Source organism: Poeciliopsis prolifica, unplaced genomic scaffold (genome assembly GCF_027474105.1).
Source record: "Poeciliopsis prolifica strain line A6 unplaced genomic scaffold, Auburn_PproV2 SCAFFOLD048, whole genome shotgun sequence".
NCBI lineage: Eukaryota > Metazoa > Chordata > Actinopteri > Cyprinodontiformes > Poeciliidae > Poeciliopsis > Poeciliopsis prolifica.
This window is the reverse complement of record NW_026562423.1, coordinates 187,641-211,140: the sequence shown is the minus strand read 5'-3', so window position 1 is coordinate 211,140 and position 23,500 is coordinate 187,641. Positions and strand designations below refer to the sequence as shown.

At 39.9% G+C, this 23,500-nt stretch overlaps 1 protein-coding gene across 3 annotated transcripts in view; it reads left to right on the top strand.

The window, feature by feature from the left end:
- raraa (retinoic acid receptor, alpha a) overlaps positions 1-23,500 on the top strand; it is a 176,827-nt gene that overhangs the window by 64,027 nt on the left and 89,300 nt on the right. For all 3 annotated transcript variants that reach the window (XM_055057572.1, XM_055057570.1, XM_055057571.1), the window contains one exon: positions 18,657-19,461. In XM_055057572.1, coding sequence (XP_054913547.1) covers positions 19,308-19,461 — 154 coding nt within the window. In that variant the 5' untranslated portion in view covers positions 18,657-19,307. The remainder of the gene's footprint in view (positions 1-18,656; positions 19,462-23,500) is intronic.

Genomic DNA, 23,500 nt, shown 5'->3' with positions numbered 1-23,500 from the left:
TCTTGGTTGTGCTTGCTGAAAACTTGTTTCTTCCCTGTACTCAGAAGCAGTTTGAAGTCCAGAAAAAAATGAACTTAAGAATACAGGAATGTCTAAGAAATCCCATGTAAAAATGAACAGATGTGTGTCTGTCATAGGAGTGAGTATTTGGTACAGCTGTGAGCATACATTGAGAATGTGTAGTTAAAAATAATAATATCTTATTGGTTTGGCAAGAGTTTGTGGTATGAGCACTTTGTTTAATGGAGGGTGGCATGTTTATTATGGATCTCATGACCAAAATAAACTAAACTGAACTCAGCACATGCTCAGCCATCCGACTGTAGCCATGTGAAAGAACAAAAAATAGTAAATTCTCCTTTACCCCTCATTCCTCCTGTTTTCTCTCCTCCCACATTCCTTTCTCTCTTAAAGGGAGGCAGGATTAAGACCAGCTACATTTTTACACCATTAGAAGATACCTCTGACAGCTTATGGAGTCCATGCATTTGGAAATGGACTAAAAGAGGACACAGTCTTTGGATATTTGCATTCTTGTCCTAATAAGAGAAAGGATGAAAGTATTTAGATTCCCTGCATAATAAGAAGTGCCAGTACAGTAACATGAAATTATATAATCACAAAATCACTTTTTAGTACATGCGTATAGCTAAAGAGGAACTTACAAGCCAACAGTTACAGAGTCATTTAGCTGTTGGGTTAAAACTTGCAGGTTAAAGGTTAACCTGCAAGCCATCAGCTAAGGAATAGTAGTTAAGGAATAACCTGGAAGACAGTAGCTCAAGACTAACATAGAAGCTAACAGCTACAGAATAACCTAGAAGCTAGTGGCTATATAATAACCCAGAAGCTGCCTGCTATGGAATAACCTAGAAGCTAACCTCTATAGAAAAACCTAGAAGATGACAACTCAAGAGTAACCCTCAAGCTAACTGCTAAAGGACAACCATCAAGCTAATGACTAAAGAGTAACATACAAATAGTGAATGAGGAAATGATGAGCTTGTGTCTAAAGATAATGAAGAACCCTGGAGCTTCCATGGTACATGCTAAAATAGTTGCCATTCGTTGATGTAAATGTCACTTTGTTTAACATCTTAAGAATAAATCATTCGTAACTTCTTCCCATGTTTTGCTTTTTTTGCCGTTAACAGATTTACGTTCAGTCACTGTCTAATCAGACAATAACAAACACCACAAGGGATTTGATATTACCAGATGTAAACAAACATCACTCGGCACTTAATGAAGCACAAGCTGATGATGTCCTATCAGATCAAGGATGAGTATAAATATTGTATTTATTTGCTCACTCCTTTATTGCCTTACATTTTCAGTGAGGTAAAGGTCATTTTTTATTTCTACTGTCTCCCGAGCACGGAGAATGCTTTCAGTTAATAACACTTTTGACTTGACATGTGGTCAGAGTTTAATGAGATGGTGCAATAAAAAGCCCTAAAACACCTGCAGTCAGACTTTGTCTGATGTTGTAAAAATGATTATGATGTGCCTGGTATATAATGGTGAATGTTTCACACTTAACACCCCACTGTGCCTCTGTTTGAGACTCTTATTTTGAATAATAGGACAACGTGTTCTGTTGTAAACTGCAGTGACACAGTTAGCTAATAGAAAGTACTCTTCAATTTAGCTGATAAGACGTGGCTAAAAAAGTACTGAGGAAGCCTCCACCATGAATAATCCATAAACAGTGAGAAAAATCAGACTGGCTAACGAGCTTTGAAGCTTTCTATTAGCGCCAAATTAAAGGGCTGTGTTGTAGATTTTAAGGAGTTGGTTGGACTGTGTCTTATCATATCTGATTTAAATCTTAATTACTTAGAATAATAAAATATGAAATAGATAATTCTATGTTGAACAAAGACTGAGTGCGTTTTTTATCATACTTGTGAAAACAAAAAAAAAATAGTAATAGTATTTTTAGGCATTAGGAGCACTTTAGAATTAGACATGCATTAAAAACTGCTCTTTACAAACCAATCAGCACTAAACTGGACTGTTCTGCTGATTTTTTTTTTTCCCATACAGTTTTTGAAACATTTTTTTTTCTATTTTTGGAACAAAAGAAAAAAAAGAAAACAATATGGGATTGTTGGTTTTCTTAAAAAATATGGCAAAAGTTTTGTCTCCTTTTCATGAACCCAAAATGGTGTACTCTCACATCTAAATTCAAAATGAATTCCCTGTTTTGATGAATACTCCTTTAAGTTAAAATGTAGAAAAAAATCCTGGAATTATTCATTTATTTCTTCTTTCTTTCTTGTAGTTCCTGTGCCACATTGTGATTTAAAAATTGAGCGATGTAAGCTTTTTTTTTTTTTTATATATATGATCAGCAGCCTACCAAACTATGAAGATGAACCCATTCTATGATTCTTTCTCACAAGCTGTTTCACTGGGGTAAATTACATTATATTAAACATAACTGAACAAAAATAATTCCCACTAATATATAATGGAGTGGAAGTATAACAATATCATAAAAGAATAATTTCCAACTTCCATGTCTTTTTCACATGAAGATGCTCACATAGATCATGAGTTCACTCTTCTTGGTGACCCTGTTACTAGGCAGAATATGTCGAGAAAACAGAATCCAGCTGTTATTTTTACCTTTTTGTTTGGTTTCACATGTTTCCCGACTTCCAGATGGTCTGTGGATTTGCATGTACAATTTATTGTGAATGCATTTGGCTTATATTTGTTCCTAATCTTGCAGCTTTGGCATTTCTCTGATGACCTCTGGACTGCTCAGCTGCACACACACAAACACACGCATGCAAGCACGCAACATTGGACATCTAATGAATGTGTCCTAGAAAGGTCGTAACTGTTGACCTCCACTTGGTAGTATTCATCCGTGTCGGGATTGACCTACATACCCTGACCCGCTGTTTTATATAAGCATTAATACACATGAATACACACACAAACGCATAGTGACAGTGCTCTCAGTGATCTCACTCTGACCCACATACCGCTACTGATGGCCTGCTTAGTTAGCTAATGGCATCGGTGGCGAGCTGTAGAAATATGCATTTTCTTTTCAGAGGAAAGAACGGCATACAGCATGTGGGAGATGTCGAGTCCAGCTCGGTCAGAGGCGGCTCAGTAGGAAGCAGTTGTGGGTGCCACCATGTGACTTTTGCGTACTGCAGCTTGCATGCTGACATGGTCATTTCATCACACTTTGACATGTTTGCACAAAGTGTGCAATTTCTGGTGCCATTTTTTTTTATTGTTTTGAATCAGAACTTAAAAGTGAATACATGACACAGAGATGTTATGCACAAACTAGAGTTCTTTATTTTGATTTTAGATGATAGACCAACTGAAAATAACTCAATATGTAATGTTTTTTTTTCCCCCTCCAGGGGTCTTTTGTGGGCTCTAGTGCCCCTTATATAAAAGTAGGCTGACAGAAAAGGGGCAAGGAGAGGGGCGAAGACATGCAGCAAATATCGTTGGGTCCGGGAATTGAACCTGCGACGACCATGTCGAGGACTCAAGGCCTCCAAACATGGGTCGTGCTATCCCATACTCCACCACAGCCCGTCCATCAATATGTAATGTTATTCACTCTTAAAAACACATAGTAGAGATTTTTCTTGATTCTTTTATACATGTTTGAGATATCATTTAGTCTCCATTCAGCTATGCAAAAATGCCTGGGTGGACCTAGCACCACCTTTGAGATACAGCTGCTGCAGATTCCAAGCTACCACCTCACACAGAACAGGCCACCTCCATGACTCCCTCACTCAGCCCCTTCAGACTAGTCAGCTGCAATTGGCAAACACCTGGTGGAACTGTTTATTAATTAAGCTACTTCTCAGTGCAAATCTAGTAAAAATGTCATTAAAGGTTAAAAGAGTTACCATGTTGTGTTGACTTCCTGAAGGTGGATTTTTAAAGAGACAGAGGACCACTTTCAAGGTGCTAAATGACAAAGTAAAATTTATTTTAAGCCATATTAAATGTTTGTAGCATTGTCATAACAACTGATGGTAACAGTTACTTTTTTGGGTATTAACTTTTTATATGAAGGGGTATACATGACCCTATAATAAACATAATCTGTTATGAACACGAAGGCGTCTTTATGAATGTTGTCACGAAGTGTCATTTGGTAAATGATGACACTTTTAATGCAAAGTTGTACTAAAACATGCATTAAAAGTGACATTATTTACAGTCATAAACATTCATAAAGACTCCTTCATGTTCATGACAGGTGTTGTTATATAATGTTTATGACGATATTATGTCAGTGTTATGCACACCCCTTCAAATAAAGTGTTACCCTTTATGGTGCTTTAAAATGTCAGTGTGTTCCTGGAAAATACCTAATACTGCCCTTTTACAGAAATAAAAATATGGAGTTGACACATTGCGTTTTAAGACTTTATACCCCAAAACAAACTTTTATGCAGAACAGATGTCTGACAATTAACAAACACGACTTACTTGTAGCCATGTGTCCATCAACAATTATTTTATTTTTATTCTTTTTACATAACTAGTTGTGTACTTTAATCTGAGTATAAATACAGGAACACAGCAGACATGTCAGGGAGGAAACAAAATTGGTGATTCAGCACATAAAATCTTAATAAAATGTTATTTTAAACAATGAAATACATGTAAAATCAAAAAATCCAGAGGTGTGAATACTTCTGCAAGACATTGGGGCAATTTGCTGCATAGCAACACAGTGTGTCTCAGGTATATGTCCTTGGCCTATAATTCAATATGGTGGTATGAAGTCATTCATCACTAGTTTATCCTGGTGTCCTGGAAGCTTTTATAAATGACTGTGCCATGGCGGATGATAAAAGCCATGCGCCTCTCTGTGTGAATATACTGATGTACACACAGTTGCACTCAATAGTGAATTATTCAGCTAATTGAATTTAGCTCTCTATAAACAAGACTGTAACATGCCCCATGGAAATACAGTGACATTTATTCTGGTGAGTCAGGCTGGCTTTTTGTTTGCAAACACACACGCCCTCTGCATACATACAGTATTTGACGGCCACTTATTAAAAGCTCCATGTTGGCGGTTGGAGAATGTAGACGTCAATACATAAACACGCTCCTTTTGTGTTTCTTAACGCATACTACAGAAAAGCTGTTGCACAGAAAATTCTCCTTCTTATTGTATTGGTATATTGATGTGTGCAATTCTCCCTTCTTTATAGAAATGGTCTTGACATTGAGGTTGACTGCAGGACCCGGAGGGCGTGCCTACTCTTAAGACCAGCTCTTGTTTGATCCTTAAGCAAGCAAGTGGTGGTATAAACAGGAAGGGGCCCCTGTGCTTTAGTGCGTCATCCGCTCGTGTCATTGGATCTTCTGTGTTGGAATGTGCTGGAGTGTTTCACATAACATTGTCAGCCAGATATCCTGGATAGGTACACAAAGGTGACACAGCCATAAAGGCCGACACACGCACCGCGATTGTGTGAGCGGCCTGGAGGAAAAACAAAAGTTCTTCTTAAGGGGGGTTGTCTTTGGTTTCCTTCATGAGCGGGGGGAGTGATCCAACGGTCCGGACCCATATCTACAGTATGTTCATGCATAATGAGGTGTGGCAGTTTAAGTGTTTTGACTATAAATGTTCTTTTTTTGTGTGTGTGCGTGTTCGTGTGTGTGTTTGAGTTTCTCAAGAATATGGACTTAATTTCTGTTGGGCCTCTTCCACTAACTGGAACCGGCTTTGAGGGGGACTGAGTTTGCCAGTCTCTCTCTCTCTCTCTCTCTCTCTCTCTGTCTCTCTCTCTCTCTCTCACACTCACACACACACACACGCACACACACACACACACACACACACACACACACAGAGAGAGAGAACTGTATGCAGTGGATAGGGCACACTCAGCTCCCTGCTTTCATACAAAACAGTCTATTATGTTGTTATCATCCAGAAAAAAGGTACTCTATCCCTCCAATTATTACAAACTCGTTCTTCCATTTAGAAATAGCCTACAGTTTACTCACAATGGAGTCCAACTAATTTGATCCATTGTTGAAGTACAAAATAAATATTAAAGAGCTGTTCTTTCTTCTTCCTTTAAAAAAAGTCTTCATGATGGAGTCCTTTTAACCAATTAAAGCTCAGGTTCTTAACCTTCGTGCGATCTTAACATTCTGTTTATTCCCTCGATCCTACGGGTCAAAGTGACCCGCCCTAACAGCCCCAAAATTCAGCAGATTACTTGAATTTGAAATGTAAAATATATTTTGCATGATGAAACAGTCTGTAATTTATTTATTAATTCAACTCAATATCATTCATTTTTATGATGTATTTTTTTTGTTACACAATACAAAAAAAACATCAACAGTATTGCACTTTACATTTCTTTTTACGTACACAGTAAAGGTTTATTATTGTAATCATATAAATGGGAAGTAATTACTGCTGAATTAATTATACTGAAAAGTAAAAATGTCAGCAATCGGTAACTTTTTATTCAACTGTTCATTCTTTTATACTTTTTAGGACATAAATTATGAAAATGCTTCTCTCATACAACGTCCTTCAACATAAAATGTTGAAGGACGTTTTGAACATAAGATGTTCAAAATCTTTTGTTTAGCATCCTGCAAATTTATTTTGCAGGATTTATATTCATCTTGCAGACCAAGATGTTCAAAATCTTATGTTTAACATCCTTCTGAATTAAATAACATGTTCAACATCTTGTGTAGGATAGTATGTGTGAACTCAACCTATGAACACAGTGAAACATCGACTCACGGCTTCAGCAAGGAATCAACTTGGGGTATTTTGATTTAGGGCACCTTTATGTCTTCTATACTGACTTTGTTTTTATGTTTGAGATTGTTTTTTGTTGTGTTTGGACTTTGTGTGATGTGAGAGGTTAGCTGCAGGTGCAGGTCAAACATAAGTTCAATTCATATAAATCAGTTTATTTTATGTGTGTGTGGGTGCATTTGCGGGTGTGTAGGAGTGTGTGCATTTATTAGAGGAAGTTTGTGTGTAACCTTTGGGTGTGTAGGTGTGTATGTAGAGAGACAGTTTGTGTGTGACCTTTGAATTTTTTTTCTGCTGTTTAAATGGTTTTATAATTCATGGGTCAGAAATGACCCATAAGACAATTCTTGTATTCTGGTGGTGTACAACCCAAAAACAAAGTATCACTTTTTCTAAAGATGGGGTCAATTTAGGAAAAGTCATAAAATTTCAAATTGAAAAAAGATTGTTGTAGATATTTTTTCTACAGCTAAACATGCCAGTGGGTCACTTTTGACCTGCAAGATGGTAGATGGGTTGATGGTAGCCTCATACAAAATATTGATATCCTCTACTCAACCAAAAATGTTAACCTTATAGTTTATCCAACAGAGTAATATCAGAGCTCATGCTATTAGTTTTTTGGGGTACCATATTGATCCTCAGGTGATGTTTTACATGGAAGAGTCTTGTTCATTTTGAGTAGTTGCTTGATGTTGGTGTTTTGTTATGTAGTCTCTGCACTCCGTTGTGTCATTAATAGGGTCGCTGTGGTCACCAGCCTCTGTTCTGTCTTCCTGCTTCCATACTCTATAAAATCGCACTTGTTCATGTTTTTCAGTCTTCACTACAGACCTGCACAGTGGTTAGCTCCTAACAACGCAGCTAATTGGTTCGCAAGGGAACACAGGAAGCCTACCTGCCAAGGTGCTGATCCAAGTAAGAATCCAGTTAAGTTGCTCAGGGAAGCTAATTAGTGGCGCACAGCGTTGGTTACACGAGTTCAGCGAACATTTTCCCAACTATCCCTGTCCAAAGACATGGATGTTGTTCTGTCTGTACAGAAAGAAACAACTCAATGCTAGTGAAGTCCTCAGCCTCCTGCTCGGGTTTCGGCTAATGCTTGGTCAGATAACGTTTCAACAAATAGATATTTAACCAGTTGCAATGTTACTAACCAGGGTTTTGTATAGACGCAGCCCAAAGTGGTTTGTATTTTCTCACAGACAGATGAACCGAGAGGCATCTTCCATTAAGCCTTCACAAATGTCATATTTTAAAGCTTGTTAAAATAGTTTACTGGATCCTCCCCGCTTGTAAAAGCTCAGCAGTCTCAGTGGTGGGTGCGTTGTTTGTCCGTGCTGCAGACTGTCATCAACACCCGTAAACTCTACATGCTCATCAATTAAACACAAGTAGTGAAGTTTGTTAATCACTGCTTGTAAAAAAGAAACAAAAACTACAAACCACATGCTGGCTGTGTTACTGGGACTGCTGTTATTTGTTCATTTCACATGCAAATACAGCACTACTACTAATGTGATAAAAGTAATATGTAGTAATTACTGACAAATGTGAACAGCTTGAAAAAATAACTATTACAAACTATTCAATTTGTTTTAAATGTTGCTCTTAAAACATTATAACTTATTGCTAATAAGCTAGAAGGATAAAATTTTAAACAATTAAGAATTATAATCCTTACTTTATAATAATATATATGTATATATTTAACTTTTTTTCAATGGCTAGCTGTGGTAACTGAATATGTTGCATGTTTAACTAGTTACTGTAAAGTTTGTGCATGCATTTTTGCTTGTCTTGTGTGTATGTGTTGCCCTTTGACCTTCTCAGTACCCTGTTAAGGCTGGAGAGGGGAATAAATCCCCCTGAAATCATGGAGGGATGAACTCGTGCAAAAACGTTCTCATGTTTCATATTGTTACATCCCTACTGAAGTGACCATTCTGCACAGAAAATGAGAAAATGTTGCGCTTTAATATTATATTTGAGGTAATAACACAGCTGTGTAAACTCTTGGTGCCCATTAAGGGTTGTGGTGATAAACCTAAATGAATAATTTAGATACCAGTGCAGAAAGTTAGTCTGCAGCTGGGATGCAGACTAACTGGTATCCAAACTGGTATCTAAATTATTATAAGATGTTTTTTTTTGGTGAGATTTCTACTATGCTATTTTCAATTTCATAAAACCTTTTTCTGGTTTTGTTGAAGAAATGTGTCTGAATGTTTCTGCCTGAGCCTTAAGAGGCAGAGCTGCCTGTGAGGAGGCAGTGTGTGATTACTAGGAAAGAACAACATGCACTGCAGACCCCAGACCACAGGAGGCATGACTCCCTCACCACTGAAACCTCACGGCTTTCTGCTCTCCGCTGAGTTTACTCTTTAGCTCCTCCTCAGGTTGTCTGTTAAGTTCGCTCCTCGTCTGATTCAGCACCGCCACCCTCCAGGTCCCGCTCTCACCTCTCCCGTTAGCCGCCCTCTTTTCTCTTTTTCCTGACAGTGTCACCCCATCCCGGCACATCCCTCTCACTTGGGTCCCTTTCCTCTCGTCTCCCTCTCACCTCTCCACTCTCTCCATATTTCATATTAAGCAATCTTTTCCATGGAGCCAGCTGTGTAAACAATAGGGACCAGCCCTTAATGTTTTCTCAGAACCAGAGAAAAATGCAAGGGGGTGGGGGGAACGTAGATACAAGGAGCTCACTGCGCACCGTCCACAACATGATCTATGGCCCTTTGTCTCCCTCGTCCCCTTCGAGCATGAGTGGGATTCTCCAGGCAGATTTGTTGTTTTTTGTGTGTGTGAGCGCGCAAGAGTGTGTGAGGGTCATGCATACAGGAGTATGTTTATGCGGTTCACGAGAGCTTTCTGTTACCATAGCCTCCCGCAAATATTGACTCGAGTCGAATAGCTACAGTGAGTAGCTCAAAAAGCAAACACGGCTTTCTATGGCTGGCCAGATATGCTTGGAGTTTTGTCACCAAGTGAACTCTGACCAGAAATAATTAGGCTTGCTCAATGCCTCGAGTTCACAAGTTCTCCCCACTACTTCCTCTGATTTATACTGACGATTTGTAGGGCCGCTGAGAATGAACCTCAGCTGCTTGTCGTATATTTAGGAGATTCTGCTGTTATCTGTCGTACCATAATCCGTCTGCTTATTTTTCCAGGAGCTGTTTTTTGTTTTTATGTACTCCAATCCTCATGGAAGGTAGCATTTGCTCGAGAAGAAATGCAATCTTCCTGATTTGGTAAACCAGACTTGGAGCTATAGGTTTGCTTTTATGTCTCACACAACTATTACTGTATAACTTTGCATTTAGAATGATCAGGATTTTCGTGGCCGTTTTCCAGTCTGCATCTGTTATGAAGGTGTTTTACATTCTGATTCTGATCTGAGCTGATTAGTTTTTCTTCAAGAGCTAGAACAGAAGACAAAAGAAGTGAACTGAAATATATTTTTAGTGTTTTTTTCTGAAAGTCATAATATTGTTTTCAGAGGTGATGTCACACTGTGTGTCAGAGCAGTGATTTGAGTGACTGTCTCTTTGTATTGATCAATCAGCATTTCAGTGTGTATTTGAACCCTGTTTCAGAAAGGGTGCCAATTTTTAAATCCAGGATGACGAGCCATGACAGGAGTGGAAAGCCTATACAGGACAAAGCAGAGATACTTTGCTTACTCTTAAGCAAAGTTTGTCTAGCCGATAGATCAGTCCCAATTTGGTATTTGTCAGATGAAAAATTTGGTAAAAAAATCTAAATTGACTTTTTATAGATTTGTTATCTTTTTAGCCTTGCTATTATATGCCTTTAAGCCTTGTTTTCACTCGAATGAATCGAAGATGTTTCTCGTCTTGTAAAACATGCCGCTACCTTTTAAACAGCTTCACATATCATCCAACTTCAACTTTAAAAAAGCTTTGTGTTTTTCACTCAGTAACAGTGTCCACACTGAAGAATAACATTGCCTGTGTGACCTGTAATGCCTTAGAAATAATTTATTCACTGATCAGAAAAATATATGATTTCAAATTATTTTCTAAACTAGGCTCACCAGGCTGGAAACATACCACATTCTGGATTCTGGCCGACTTCTCAGTGCATTTCTATACATTGTTTGCAACAATGTGCACCTTCCCAGGATTGGATTGTGTGTTTACGGATCATGCAGGTGGGCAGATGGTCCGGTTCTGCTCTAACAGACACGCTCGGGCTCATTCCGCGCTGGAGAAGCAGACGCACACTCTTCCAGTGCTCATCCTTGGGTTTATTTTTTGCAGGTGCCGTGCTTGCTGGCATTTGAGATAATTAAGGGCTGACCTTTCTGAGGTGAGCAGAAATGTCACCCAGTCTGCTCCTCTGACAAGTGGATTCACCCAGCAGGGGGGGCCTTGGCAAAGCCACTGAGGATTCTCACAACCTTGAATGTTCACTTAGCACCCTTTAGCCTTTCTCAGCTCCATTCTTGGGCTGGCTTTGAAAAGTAGCTCCCACCTTTTGCTCTCAGTCACAGTGTCAGACTCCTGTATTGTTTCAGGAAGAGGAACCGCTGAGCTGGAAGTCTGAGGAGGTCAGACAGTCTGAGAGAAGTTACTTTAAACTTCTAATTGATGCTAATTAATGCAGTTTAAAAAAGACTACCACTATCACATGCTGTATGCTAATATTATAATTATGTAGCGCTTAACTCACCTAGCAATGGCATTCAAGACAGTTTAGTTACCATTTTCTTTATCTCTGTGTTCCAAAAGACGGCATTTAAACCAGATCAGATTCTTTTGTCATCTTGAAAAAGAACAATAGAACAATAAAATGCTAAAGTACACATCAGTTTTAGCACAATTTCCCATCAGTCAAAAGCTTTTACCTCTGATTGGCAATTTTACAACTTTCAGTAAAAGGAAAAGAAAAATACATATTTCAGAACATTTGGAACAAAAGTAGAAAAAATGTAATCTATTTCTTCAGACTACAACACGTATTTAACAAATGTGCACTTCATGATTTGAAGTGCACTCAGTCTCATGCTGTTTGCCAAACTCTAAATGTATTTTAATCCAGAAGATAAACACCCACCACTCAGACGAAGTGCTCTCCTGCTAAATAAGACGAGCTACTGAAGATAGAAAATCAGGCTCTTCACTTCATTTGGGTTTTTAGATGGAAGTCAAAGTAATTAGAAGATGGAATGAAAATAATTTCAGCAATACTCATTTAAAATTAGTAAGATCAGGATATGTTGGCAATGTCCCTCTGTTTTGGGACATTGCCAACATATCCTGATCTTTCAGGATCCAGCACCTGCTCTCAAATCTGGTGAATATGATATTTTGTGAATGACTGAGTAGATCACCTCAAATTAGAACTGCAAAGAATTCCCTCCTTCAGGTTCAAGCTCCCTGCGACTTTGAAATAAATTGACCTTAACTGAAGTATGAATTTATGAATCTTGACAAAATCTCTCACAGATGCCAACGTGGATAATGTGAGGAAGTGGTGACATTTCATGTAAAAAAGGTCAACTGTCAGCTTCATTGTGACATGGGGATGTTTTGCACAGCCACTTTTTCTGGTTGAGTTCAGTAGCAGCGGAGAACAGAAGGAGACACGGCAGCTGCGGCGTTTCAGATGGTTTGCGTCATAAAAGCTTGTGTTGACGTCACTCACACCTCACAGCTACGGTCGACCGGTTAAGTTTTGTTGATGGAGCACCAAACAGATGACGGATCTTTTCATTGGTTGAGTTTTTGAGGAAACGATCCATATTTGATCGTGTTGTATTTGGATTGCATGTGTGGCCCCAGGATTCACTCTAGTTTTGTGTGTTTATACTTTCTATTCTTATAATTACTGCTTTCTCACTACCCTTAACAGACAGAACGTAACATTGTTTATATTTCTGTATTTTAATGTCATACTTGGTTCTGAACTACCCTGATGACTTTCCTCTGGAAAAACAGAGTTATTCAACCCGCCTCCTACCATGATGAACTAGTAATATACAGTAAATGCAGTCAACTGGAAGACCCCTCCTTGAGGGTGCAGGGATGATACGCATGTGTGATCGAGAGCATAAAACTGGCACACAGGCCATGCGTGACTGCCCACACCACCCGTATGCTCGGCTAAAAGTATGTTTATTTCATTCTGTGTGGATCGTGTACGTTCCTTTGTACACACTGTATTTTTTCTCCCCCGTGCAACATCTTATCTCACTACTGATGTATTTACCAACCCATGCTGAAGTCCTCATAAATATTGGAGAGCAGCGCGCTTGAGCGGCTTCCATTTTGTGTGCCGCTGCGTGTCCGTACCAGCTGGCGGTGACGTTTGAGGAGGGACGTCTTTCTCACCGACTGACGGTTTCTGAGTTGAAGCGACGCCATGTAGTAGATTAGCTGACTTTTTTTTTTCTTCTTTTTCCTCTGAAGCTTAAATGCGAAAATTCCAAGTTGTGAGTTAAGAAGTGGAAGTGAACACACCACCTTGCAGAAGAAGTCTCATTAATGTTGACATTTTGTCAAAGTACTGCTACAATTCTCAATGTATTCTACAGGAATGTTTTGTGATGGAAAAATGTTGTACAGTTTGATCTAAAACATGACTGTGCATTTAAGCCTCCTGAGTCAATTCTTTGTCGAAGCACCTCTTTGAAGTAGCTCAGTTAGATTTAGGTGTGGACTTTGACTGGGCCATGCATATATTTTGATGGAAATCATTAATTGTAGTCCTGAATGTATGTTTAATGTCGTTCTTAAAGGTTTAAATCCTCCGGCGTTCTTGCTATCATTTACTTCCCCATCAGGTCGGACCAGCTTTCTTTACTGCGCCTATAGAAACGATTAGCGCCTCTGGATGATTTACCTTTCTATTGCTTTTGCAAATCAATCATAATCAGCAAAATTTCTTTTTTTGACAAAGGAAGGACAAAAATCCCCCCAGCTTTTAATGTTGAAGGGAAAACGGATTTATTAAAAGAATGAGAGCAATTAAATAAGAATACGAACATCAGATAAATGATTGCATAAATATTCACCTCCTCTATAGGAGAGTGGAATGAGTGGAATGTAGTGAGTGTGTCTCCTGTGACTTTTAAAAAACAATGCATATTGAAACAACAGGTGCATTATCTTAGACATGAAGGCATCGACATAATGTATTATTGCTCCCGGCTCAGCAGCTGCCTCTGACACATTTCAGATCCTGTTGTTCAGAAGGAAATCTGCAGCATTAAGGTTCAGTGTGCACCAATGTTGGACAGAAAATACACGTTTCCTTAGTTCTGCTTTCTCTTCCTGATCACCTTTAATCTTTGCGTACTGATCCACACACTGATCAGTGTGTACGTTCCCATGTAGTGGTCTGTATGTGAGCAGAGCTCCTCTGCATGTCATGCGTTCTGTTGCTTCCCCTCGTGGCTGCGTTTTGCGTGTGTAACGCTTGCCTGCCCTGACCTCGCGTTGCCATTTCCTGCCTTTTTTGATTATTAATTCAGTGTTTGCTGTCATAACCGATCACAGGCTCTCATGCCCCGTAACCTCCAACCTTTCCTTCCCTCTGCCTGCTATATGCCAAAGAGAGTTAAGTCGAGCTGACCCAGATTGTTTATTTTTATTTCGTCCCTCGCTGTAAGGGACGGCGTCCGTTCCCCGAGGAGACGCCCTCCAGGCCCCACCTTGCTTGGAAGCTGTTGAGATGAATTTGGCAAGTGCTAAGAATTCTGTTTAAATCTTTAAAAAGAAATACATTAATGATGCGACTCCGAGCCCGGGGGTCTTTTTTTACTTTTCTACTTCATTGCATTTTTGCTTAATCTGAGACTGCTTTTGCTCCATAAGTGATTATTTTTATAATGTAGAAGCTCGCTTGTCAGTTGTGTATTTTTTCTTCTGTGTGCACAAAATGGCAGCAAATATGAATGCTCCGATATGTTCATGGTGTTTTTTTGCTTGACCTGTCAAAAAAAAGTCTTTCTATACTTTGTATTTTCTTGTTTGGCAAAAGAATGTGGGTCGCAATGAACAAATTCATGCACAGAGGCACCTCCCACTGAGAGTAGTGAGGAGAATCGGTCTATATTTACGCATTAACATGCATATTTATAGTTTTATTTTTGTTGCAAACGCCCCTGCAGAGTTATATTTACGTCAGTTGGAACTTGGTTTCTGGGAATCCCGATGCTTCCAAAATAGCCGCGTTCCAATTGCAATCTGTGAAAATGGTCTGGCTGCTTGTAGCATTTTAGTCAATAACGAAGTGTAGATGAGCATCTTTTGCATTCAAACTGTGTAGCAACACTGTCCACAACAAAGGAAAAGTGTGAGATTAAAACCTTTGGAAAGAGTTATACAGTTTTTCGGTAGCCATCAGTTCATTTAAAATTGATTGCAGTAAGTTAGGGCAAGTTAGAGTAAAAAACAAACACAAACAGTAGAGCCTCACTGATCAACTAGCTAATATCAGTGTTTTGTTTCAGTGGTGGCAAAACTTTTGTAATTAGGCCCTAAGTGTCAAGTCAGAGGCTCTTGCCAGCAATAAAATGTTATTTTGAGAGGAGAAAAAAAAATCTAAAATGTTTTTACCTGCTCAACAATTTACTAATTTAGAAATTTGTAAAGAATTGTAGATACCCCTTCCACGTTTACCATATCAAAAGAACAGCATCCAGTTTGTAAATCTTTGCAAATTATATCATGAAAAACAGAACATGAACACATTATAAATAAATGCATTGAAAGCATATTTTGGTGCAACAAAATCTGCTTTTATTTCATGAACCTTTAAGTAAAGTTAATGGACACTGTGACATTAAAGAGAATGCTAAAGGTGTTAGTAGAAGTTGAGTATTTTGTTTCCATCACAGAAAAATTACATTTTTGCAGTCATAGCTTTTCACTAATCAAAAATAAAAAATAACAATAACAGAAAATCAGTAACACTTTATTTGAAGAGTTGTGCATAAGAACTGTCATAAACATGACATAACACCTGTTAAGAACATGGAGTCCTCATGTCTGTTTATTTATTGAAAATTGATGTACCAGTTAACTGCTCAAATGTGTGTCATTCATAAATTCCTAAGGTGGCCCCCAGACTGCATGTTGGACACCTTATGTTCTCTAGATTTGTAAACTATTGATCTGCACTGCAGTGAGAAACTGCTGTTAATTTCATCACATTATTGTGTCCTCTTCTGCACCATGACTCTGAAATACTGGAAATTTACTGAAGGTCCCATGAGTTTGGGAGGCAGCCATGTTGGATTTTGTATTTGGTGTCTGTTAAAAAAAAAAAAAACTCCAAGTTCCCTTGTAGGAATTCCATTGTCATCCCATTCAATATATTTTTTTACAGTTTGCATACTGACATATTAGAGGTCCAAATATACCAAGTCACAGTTATCATAGAGAGGACTAGTGGTAGAGTGTTTGCTTGACACCAACTTTGCTAGCCTGTTGCATATTATTTGGTCTTGCTGACGGCCTTCCACTGCCTTGCAATGGCAAAACCTGCCATATAGTTCGGTCACCAGCTGTGCTCAGACAGAGCGGCGAGGACTTCCAGATGATGCAAGAGAGAGAAACATGGAGGAAAACGCATAACGATAATTTGTGTTCAGCTGAGCTCTGCAGAAACGGGGCAGAGAACCGGCAGAGTCGGCTCAACGGACGCAGCTGTTGTGACCGGTTTGGCCTGGAAGGAGGATGTGGAGCGTTTGTTACCGCCGTTGGCCAGTTCCAGTCTCCCGTGTGCAGTTTTCACAGCCGATTATTCACATCATCAGTCTTACCTTGCTTCCTCCCAACACAGTGTGGGTTTGCCTCTATGCAACCATTTTGCTTTTATCGTCACCTCTGGCATGGTGATTAGGTTCATTCTCAACCTTCTGGAAATGTTAAAATGCCTTTTTTTTCCCTCTACATTTCAGTTTCAAACATGAATGAACTCCTTCACTAAGAGCCCTTCTGAAAAGGACTTGTGGGATTAATTAATGTTCAGAGTCTGAGATAGAAAGGAATCCTTGAGGCTGCTCTTCACTTAATTATTGTTTTGTAATCAGGTACTTTGATGTCAGACATCTCCTTTTCATCATTATTTCATGACTGTTCTATCATAATAACAATTTAGTTTAGTTGTATCTCTTTGTACAAAATCTACTGTACAATGAGCTTGATGTAAAAAACTTGCATGGACTGCAGTGTAGCAAAGCTTTGGCACTTTCTGCTGCAGTCGGTCTTCCCCAGGCTGACTGCTGTGAGTGAAAGGAATAAGACGATGAGTTCACTACAGCAGAAGGACGACTGGTGTAAGTGCACAATGGTGTAAGATGTCACCCATCATCCAAACTACCCATTCCACATTTGACGATGACTGTACAGTCGGCTGATCATTTGTGGGTATTTCTCCCAATCCAACAGTAAAGTTTCTCATGAAGGTTCTCAATCCAGTTCTCTCTTTGTCTTATTGGCACCAAAATACAAACCTGATGGTTCTAAATTCACCTGATGATTTTAAAAGTGGGCAGTACTAGAAAAATTACTCAACTGAAACGAGGCTTTCGTTAGAATGTGTGAAAAGCTATACAAAAGATATGGCTACGTTTGTAAGACAACTTCACATCTGGCTTTGTGTAACTTCAATGTACATTTCTTTCATGGTGATGCATTTAATTTGCAGTAAGGACTCCGCGGAGGCAATGTTTTCTAACAGTAATAGATATTTTACATCATACAGTCAGATATAACTCTGTAAAGGTGATTTTATGTGATGTATTAGCCGACTGAAAAGGTAAGAAAAGAGGCTATAAAAGGAAATCAAAGCAGACCTGACTGGTGGCCTTAGAATACACTGTAAAAACTCTCACGCCAATGCATTTCCTCTTTTAGCACGCATTTCCTAAACAAAGCAAGGGAATGTGGGAAAGTGGCCTTTTATATCTTTGATAATGAGCAAATTAATAACAATTCAAATGACTGAAAAGCCTCTAAATCAAACCTTTCTGAAAACAACAGCATCCTTATTCAGAATGAAGTGGAAATGCATTAATATTTATCATTTCCTCTTACAGTGAACCAAAGCTGAAGGCGTTTCTGAGCTGTTTGCTCTGGCTTTATTTTCCACCTGACTCACCTGTGGTACGCCGGCGCTGCACATGCTCCATGCGAGCGGGAACAGGCCGACCTGACCCCTCCTGCCATGTCCCCATGTCATTCACGCAAGAGCGCCACATTCCTGAGCATCCCAGCTCATGCAAAGACACATTCCTCCCGCTCTTGCTTCTGTGTCTCTTAAATCCCCACAACTCCCCCCACAAAAAAAAACCCTATCACACACTTGAATGTATGGCAACGCTAACATCCTGTTTTGTGGTAATTGTACTCCTTGGTCGTGTAGCTGTCAGTGCCCCTGCGAGCTGCTCCTGCTTTCTGCTGTGATCACAGATCTGTTCTGGATTCAGAAGCCAAGCTCCGGCGATTCCCAGAACAGCACCTTGGGTCTCACCTTCCGCAAACTGGCGTAATTAGCAAAGTTTGCCTTTGTGCTGCCGTTTCGGCTCGTGTTTTGGCTCGCCTCCCACCGTGTTTGTGGCCTGTCACCATTAATGAGCACGCGCGCAGAGCTGCAAGGAGACATCACACACCTCCAACTTTAACACTCCATTAGATAATTAAGGAGGATGGGGTGTTTTTATAACATTTCAGCTGAGACCTTCCCATTAATTAGCATCAGAGGAAAGGAACAGTTTTGCTCAGGCACTTTACTACAAAGGGATGTGATATCTACCTTGTCACTGAAGCACTAAATGATCTTTCCTCTGTTTTTTTTCTATTTATCTTTCTAGGGAGACGCTTCGCAACCCGGAAAGAAGAGGCCCGACTAAGGAGAGCAACTCTTCCATGGCATCATGTGATCTGCACATTCCCTCGGCCAGCTCTACGGCGGAGGAGTGAACTGTGAAAGCATCCCAACCACTAGCAGCCCCCCTATCACCACTATCGCTGCTCCTGTGCACTGCCATCAAAGTCTCGTCTTCGTGACTCAACTTGCCTCTTTTTGTCTGCCTTCGTCTTGAAGATAAAGAATGGCTGTGCTGCTTCCCTGCCCCTCCAACGCCTCCTGCAAATAAGGCCTTTTTAGCTCGTTGAATAATACGTGAGAAAGGAGGCATAAAAGAGCTTTTTATATTTCTGCTGTGTGTCTTTTTTATCTTTTTGTACACAGCAAGTCAGCCCTAAAGACACACATACTGACTAAACAAACAGGGTTTGTTTTGTCCTGCTGACATCTACAGGAGGTGTTTTCTGAACTTTTTTAACCTTAAGCGGATTATTTGACAAACCTTTACCTGGCAGTCCTTTGGAATATCCACCGACGGAGCTTCTCTATGGGGGATTAAATCATCCCAGGAACCCGTACTGACTCTTATTTCGGTCGGCTGCATCTGAACCAGGGGTTGATTCCGTCACTGGGCTCTGTTTCTGTGCAAGCCATCATGGCCGGGAAGGGCAACCCGGTGCCAGGCGGACACCTGAATGGCTTCCCCATGCCCCCCTACTCCTACTTTTTCCCCCACATGCTGGGGGGCATGTCGCCTCCGGCTCTGTCAGGACTTCCCATCAGTGGATACAGCACCCCCTCCCCAGCAAGTAAGTCAACTTTATTCCCTCTTTTCATCTGCCTGCTGGAGGTTTTGTGTTTCAGCTGCATTTTACAGTGTAAAGTGCAAGTTGCTTCTTGAATGATAGCAGTTGTTGAAGTTGTTTTACTTTCTTTGTGTGTGGATGTGTTTGCATGCGTGTGTGTGTGTGTGTGTGTGTGTGTGTGTGCGTGTGCGTGTGTGTGTGTGTGTGTGTGTGTAGCATATAGAGCAATGGGCGGTGCTCCTTTGGTTTTAATGCCATGACTTTCCAAACAGCCTACTGGGGCTCTTGCGGCTGCTATAATATTGACAAATATAACAATGACAGTATCAGTTGCTGTATATGCCTGTTTTCTTCTGTCATATCTTATCTGTGCTTCTGTCACTCTGTGACCTTCAGCATTTTGTGTCTGGTGTTGGCGTCTGCTGCCTAACAGCTCTGCCAGCTAATATAAGCTTACGTTTTATTCTAATGTAATATCCCTTGGACTTAGGGACGTAAGTTGACTGATCTTATCAATCAATGAATAGTTAATTGATAATCAGACATTTTTTTAAAACCTTAGTTTTCTGTTTTATGAAGAGGGTTACCTGTCTTCCCATAATAAAAAGGGCAACATTTTTTATTGTATGCTGGATGAAAAAAAGGATGAGTCACAGTGAGAGTGAAGGAGCTTGCTGAGTGTTTGTATTTCAAAACAGAACAGCATTAAGTCCATTTTGCATCCCACACTGGACTCTGTTGGACTGTTCTTCTGTCCAGTTCTGGTATGGCCCTGCCATCTTTGTTTTTGTTTCAACTGGTTCCGCTCGAGGATGACCAGCGGTGCCCTCTTCTGGATGGTGTTCAAATTACAACAGTGAAAGAAGTTCTTAGCAGAGGTTATTAATCAGTTGGAACTGATGCTAATCTAATAAAACTAATAAATCCACAACTATTCAATTGTTAATAATTTGTATCCCTAATGGGAGTATATTAGCTAACAAGCAGTCCTTTTCTAAATGATTGTTGCACACACTGAGGATGATATCTTCACATTACTTGTGCAGCCCTACAGCCACTTCTCTGTCCTGTAAACAAGAAACACCTGTGTAGCAACTATAATGTCATAATGTTGGTCATTTCAGATGTTATACAACCAATGATATAATAACCGGCCAAAAATGCCATAAAGGTTTTCAGACCTTAAGGCTACTGAGCGATACTCAAACTGGTGCAGAAATCCAGCTAAGATTCAAACCCAGGACCTTCTTATTGTAAAACCACAACGCTGACAACATGCAACCACACAATCAAGTCAAGTTTATTAGTCTAGCACATTATAGTCACAAAGCAATTCAAAGTGCTTCACGCCATAAACACATAATACAGCAACTAATAATAAAACAACCAAGAGACATTACATTTTGTTCCTTTAATACTGGGAATCAAAGCAACTCTAAACAGGTGGAATCATTAGTCTTGATTTCAAGGAGCTCATCGTTTCAGTGTCTTTGCAGTTCTCTGGAAGTTTGTTCCAGATAAGTGGATAAGTGGAATAGAAATTGAATGCTTGGTTCTGATTCTGAGGATGCAGAGGAGACAGGAACCATCACATCTGGGAGGTCTGAGTGGTTGATCAGTGATTTCTAAACTGTAAATGGTTCAGCAGCATACCTGATCTAAACCCTTCCGTTGTAGCTCTGGCTGTTTTTTAAGATGATTCACCTTTACTAGGTGAAACTATACCCTGATCTATGTCACCTTTTCTATCCTCTATGAGGTTATTTTTCCATGTTTAATGTAAATCCATCAATTTCCTCACCAACTCTAAAGCAGCTCCTATTTTCCTGCTGAAGAAAATCATTCCTAAAGCATGACACTTCCAACACAGTTCTTCACCAAGGAAATGGTTTGTTCAGAGATATTGATTTGCCACTTTTCTACCACATCTTTCATTTTCCAAAAAGTACAGTTTTGGTCTACTGCTTCCACATGATGCTGTTTTCCTACGTAACTTGTTTCAAGCTGCAAATTGGGGTTCGTTTGACTTTTTTGACTTAAAGTTTCATGAAATCCTTTGTGCAGTGTGTTGGAATTTATGAAAACCAGGTGAACGTCTACTGAGATGTGTATTTGCATTGTTCTGGTCGCATAAAATCCCAATAAAAATACTTAAAGAAAAAGTAAAAAAGTTGTGGAGGAACTTTATGTACACTTTAGTAAGACACTGTGTGCTTTGGAGCCTTTTGGTGAAAGAACACTTTCATCTCATCCCGTTCAGATCATTCCTGTTTTGAAAGATGCGTGTGTGTCGGTAAACAGAGAGAGGCACACAAACATGCAGAGCCGCGTCGCCTCCAGCGCTGTCCTTAATTTACAAACCCACACACACATCAGCTCTCAGACACACATGGAAATTTCAGCAGAGATCACAAGGAAATGAAGCGGGACAGTCAGACAAGCGCATTGTTTGTTTGGGGAACACAAGTTTGGCAAGTGGTCCTAAAATACATTTCACAAATACTCTCATTGTGGCTGATGGTCACGCAACAGCTCCTTTCACACACGCTGTGAAAAGCTGTGAAATTGACTTGCAAAAAACACTTAGACAAAAACTGTCAAACCAGGTGAAGACTGGCTTTGAAAAGAGGAAGCCAACTTTTCTGTCATGTGTTAACACAGAAAATCTACCTATTGGTAATCAGCACATTTATTTTGCCATCTTTATAAGTTGAGATTTATCAGAGCAGAAGGTGCATGTCATGTTAGTTCCTGTTGACTCACTGCCGTGTAGTCTTAGCAGAACCTCACGGTTCCCAGGTTAATGAAATGTGGGAAAGGAAGCTGACAAATGAGCAAACATTTTCTAACATCTACCATCTTGAATTTCAACGCTGTAGTTGAAGAAGAATCAGATGGTCAAGTTTGTTATACTCTGATTCATCTGCGTTGTATGATTTGTTTGAAGATGCAGTCGAGTTATCTTCTATTTTCTATCATTTTAAGCTGCTTCCATAATGGAGTACATCAGTAAAAGCTCTTTAGTAGTCCGAATTCCAAGTTGGAAATTTGACTTTCCCCCATCAGTGGCTTCAAAATCCAATATGGCTGCTCTGCATATTAAACTTAGCGATCACCACGGTAAAAAAAAAAAAGTTTTTTTTTTTTTTTGCTGTTCCAACGTTGTGTATTAAGTCTTTTACACACACAGCCTTATACAACTTCCTTTATAAAACAAAAACAGTAATATCTTGGCATTAGCTTAGATTGCTAGCAGTTAGCCGAGTCGCTCAGGGTATGAATTGGCAAATGCCGTTTGTTTTTTAATTTAGAACTGGTTTATGTCTCCATACCTTTCCCGCCTGCCTGTGGTACCAGCAGTGGTGCCAGTACCACAGACTGAGACCCAGGGAAGTATTGATGAAGGGGCTAAAGATGCAGATATGGGTGGATTGTGCGAGCTGGAGCTGACAAACCTGTCCTCACTCTTACAGGTTCACAGCAGGTCATCGTATTGATTCTTTTATTTTGCGTCTGCTGGAGCTTGCATGTGCAGTCAAAGATGAGGGGAAGTGAAGAACAGTTGGTGCCCAGCCCTGTCACTCCCACTTCCCCAAATACCAAACACCCCGTCTCACTCACAAAGACTGGAACTCCCGTCGGATTCCTCTTTTCACACTGTGGCGAGCGCCCCGTGTGTTTGCGTGTTTGTATTTGTGCGTATCAAGCAGTGTTTGCCTTGCGGGGAGGCAAGATTTCTTCCCTTTTGCCTGGACAAACATTTCCTGTCTGTAAACACTGGAGAGCCAGGGACACCGCGGCTTCCTGACATGCACGAGTGAGCGCTCACATTTACGCACATGCACAACATAAACACAATCTTTGCCCTTCAGGCTGGCTCACTTTCTCTCACTCCGGTTCCTCACGTGCGAATAACTGCAGGCACAATTCACACTTACTCGCTCTCTCTCCCTCTGTCGCACACAGAGCAATCGAAACACACTACTTCCTCCTTGTCTCCTTATGTTAACTGCAACAAAGTGATTTCAACCCTTCCTTTTCC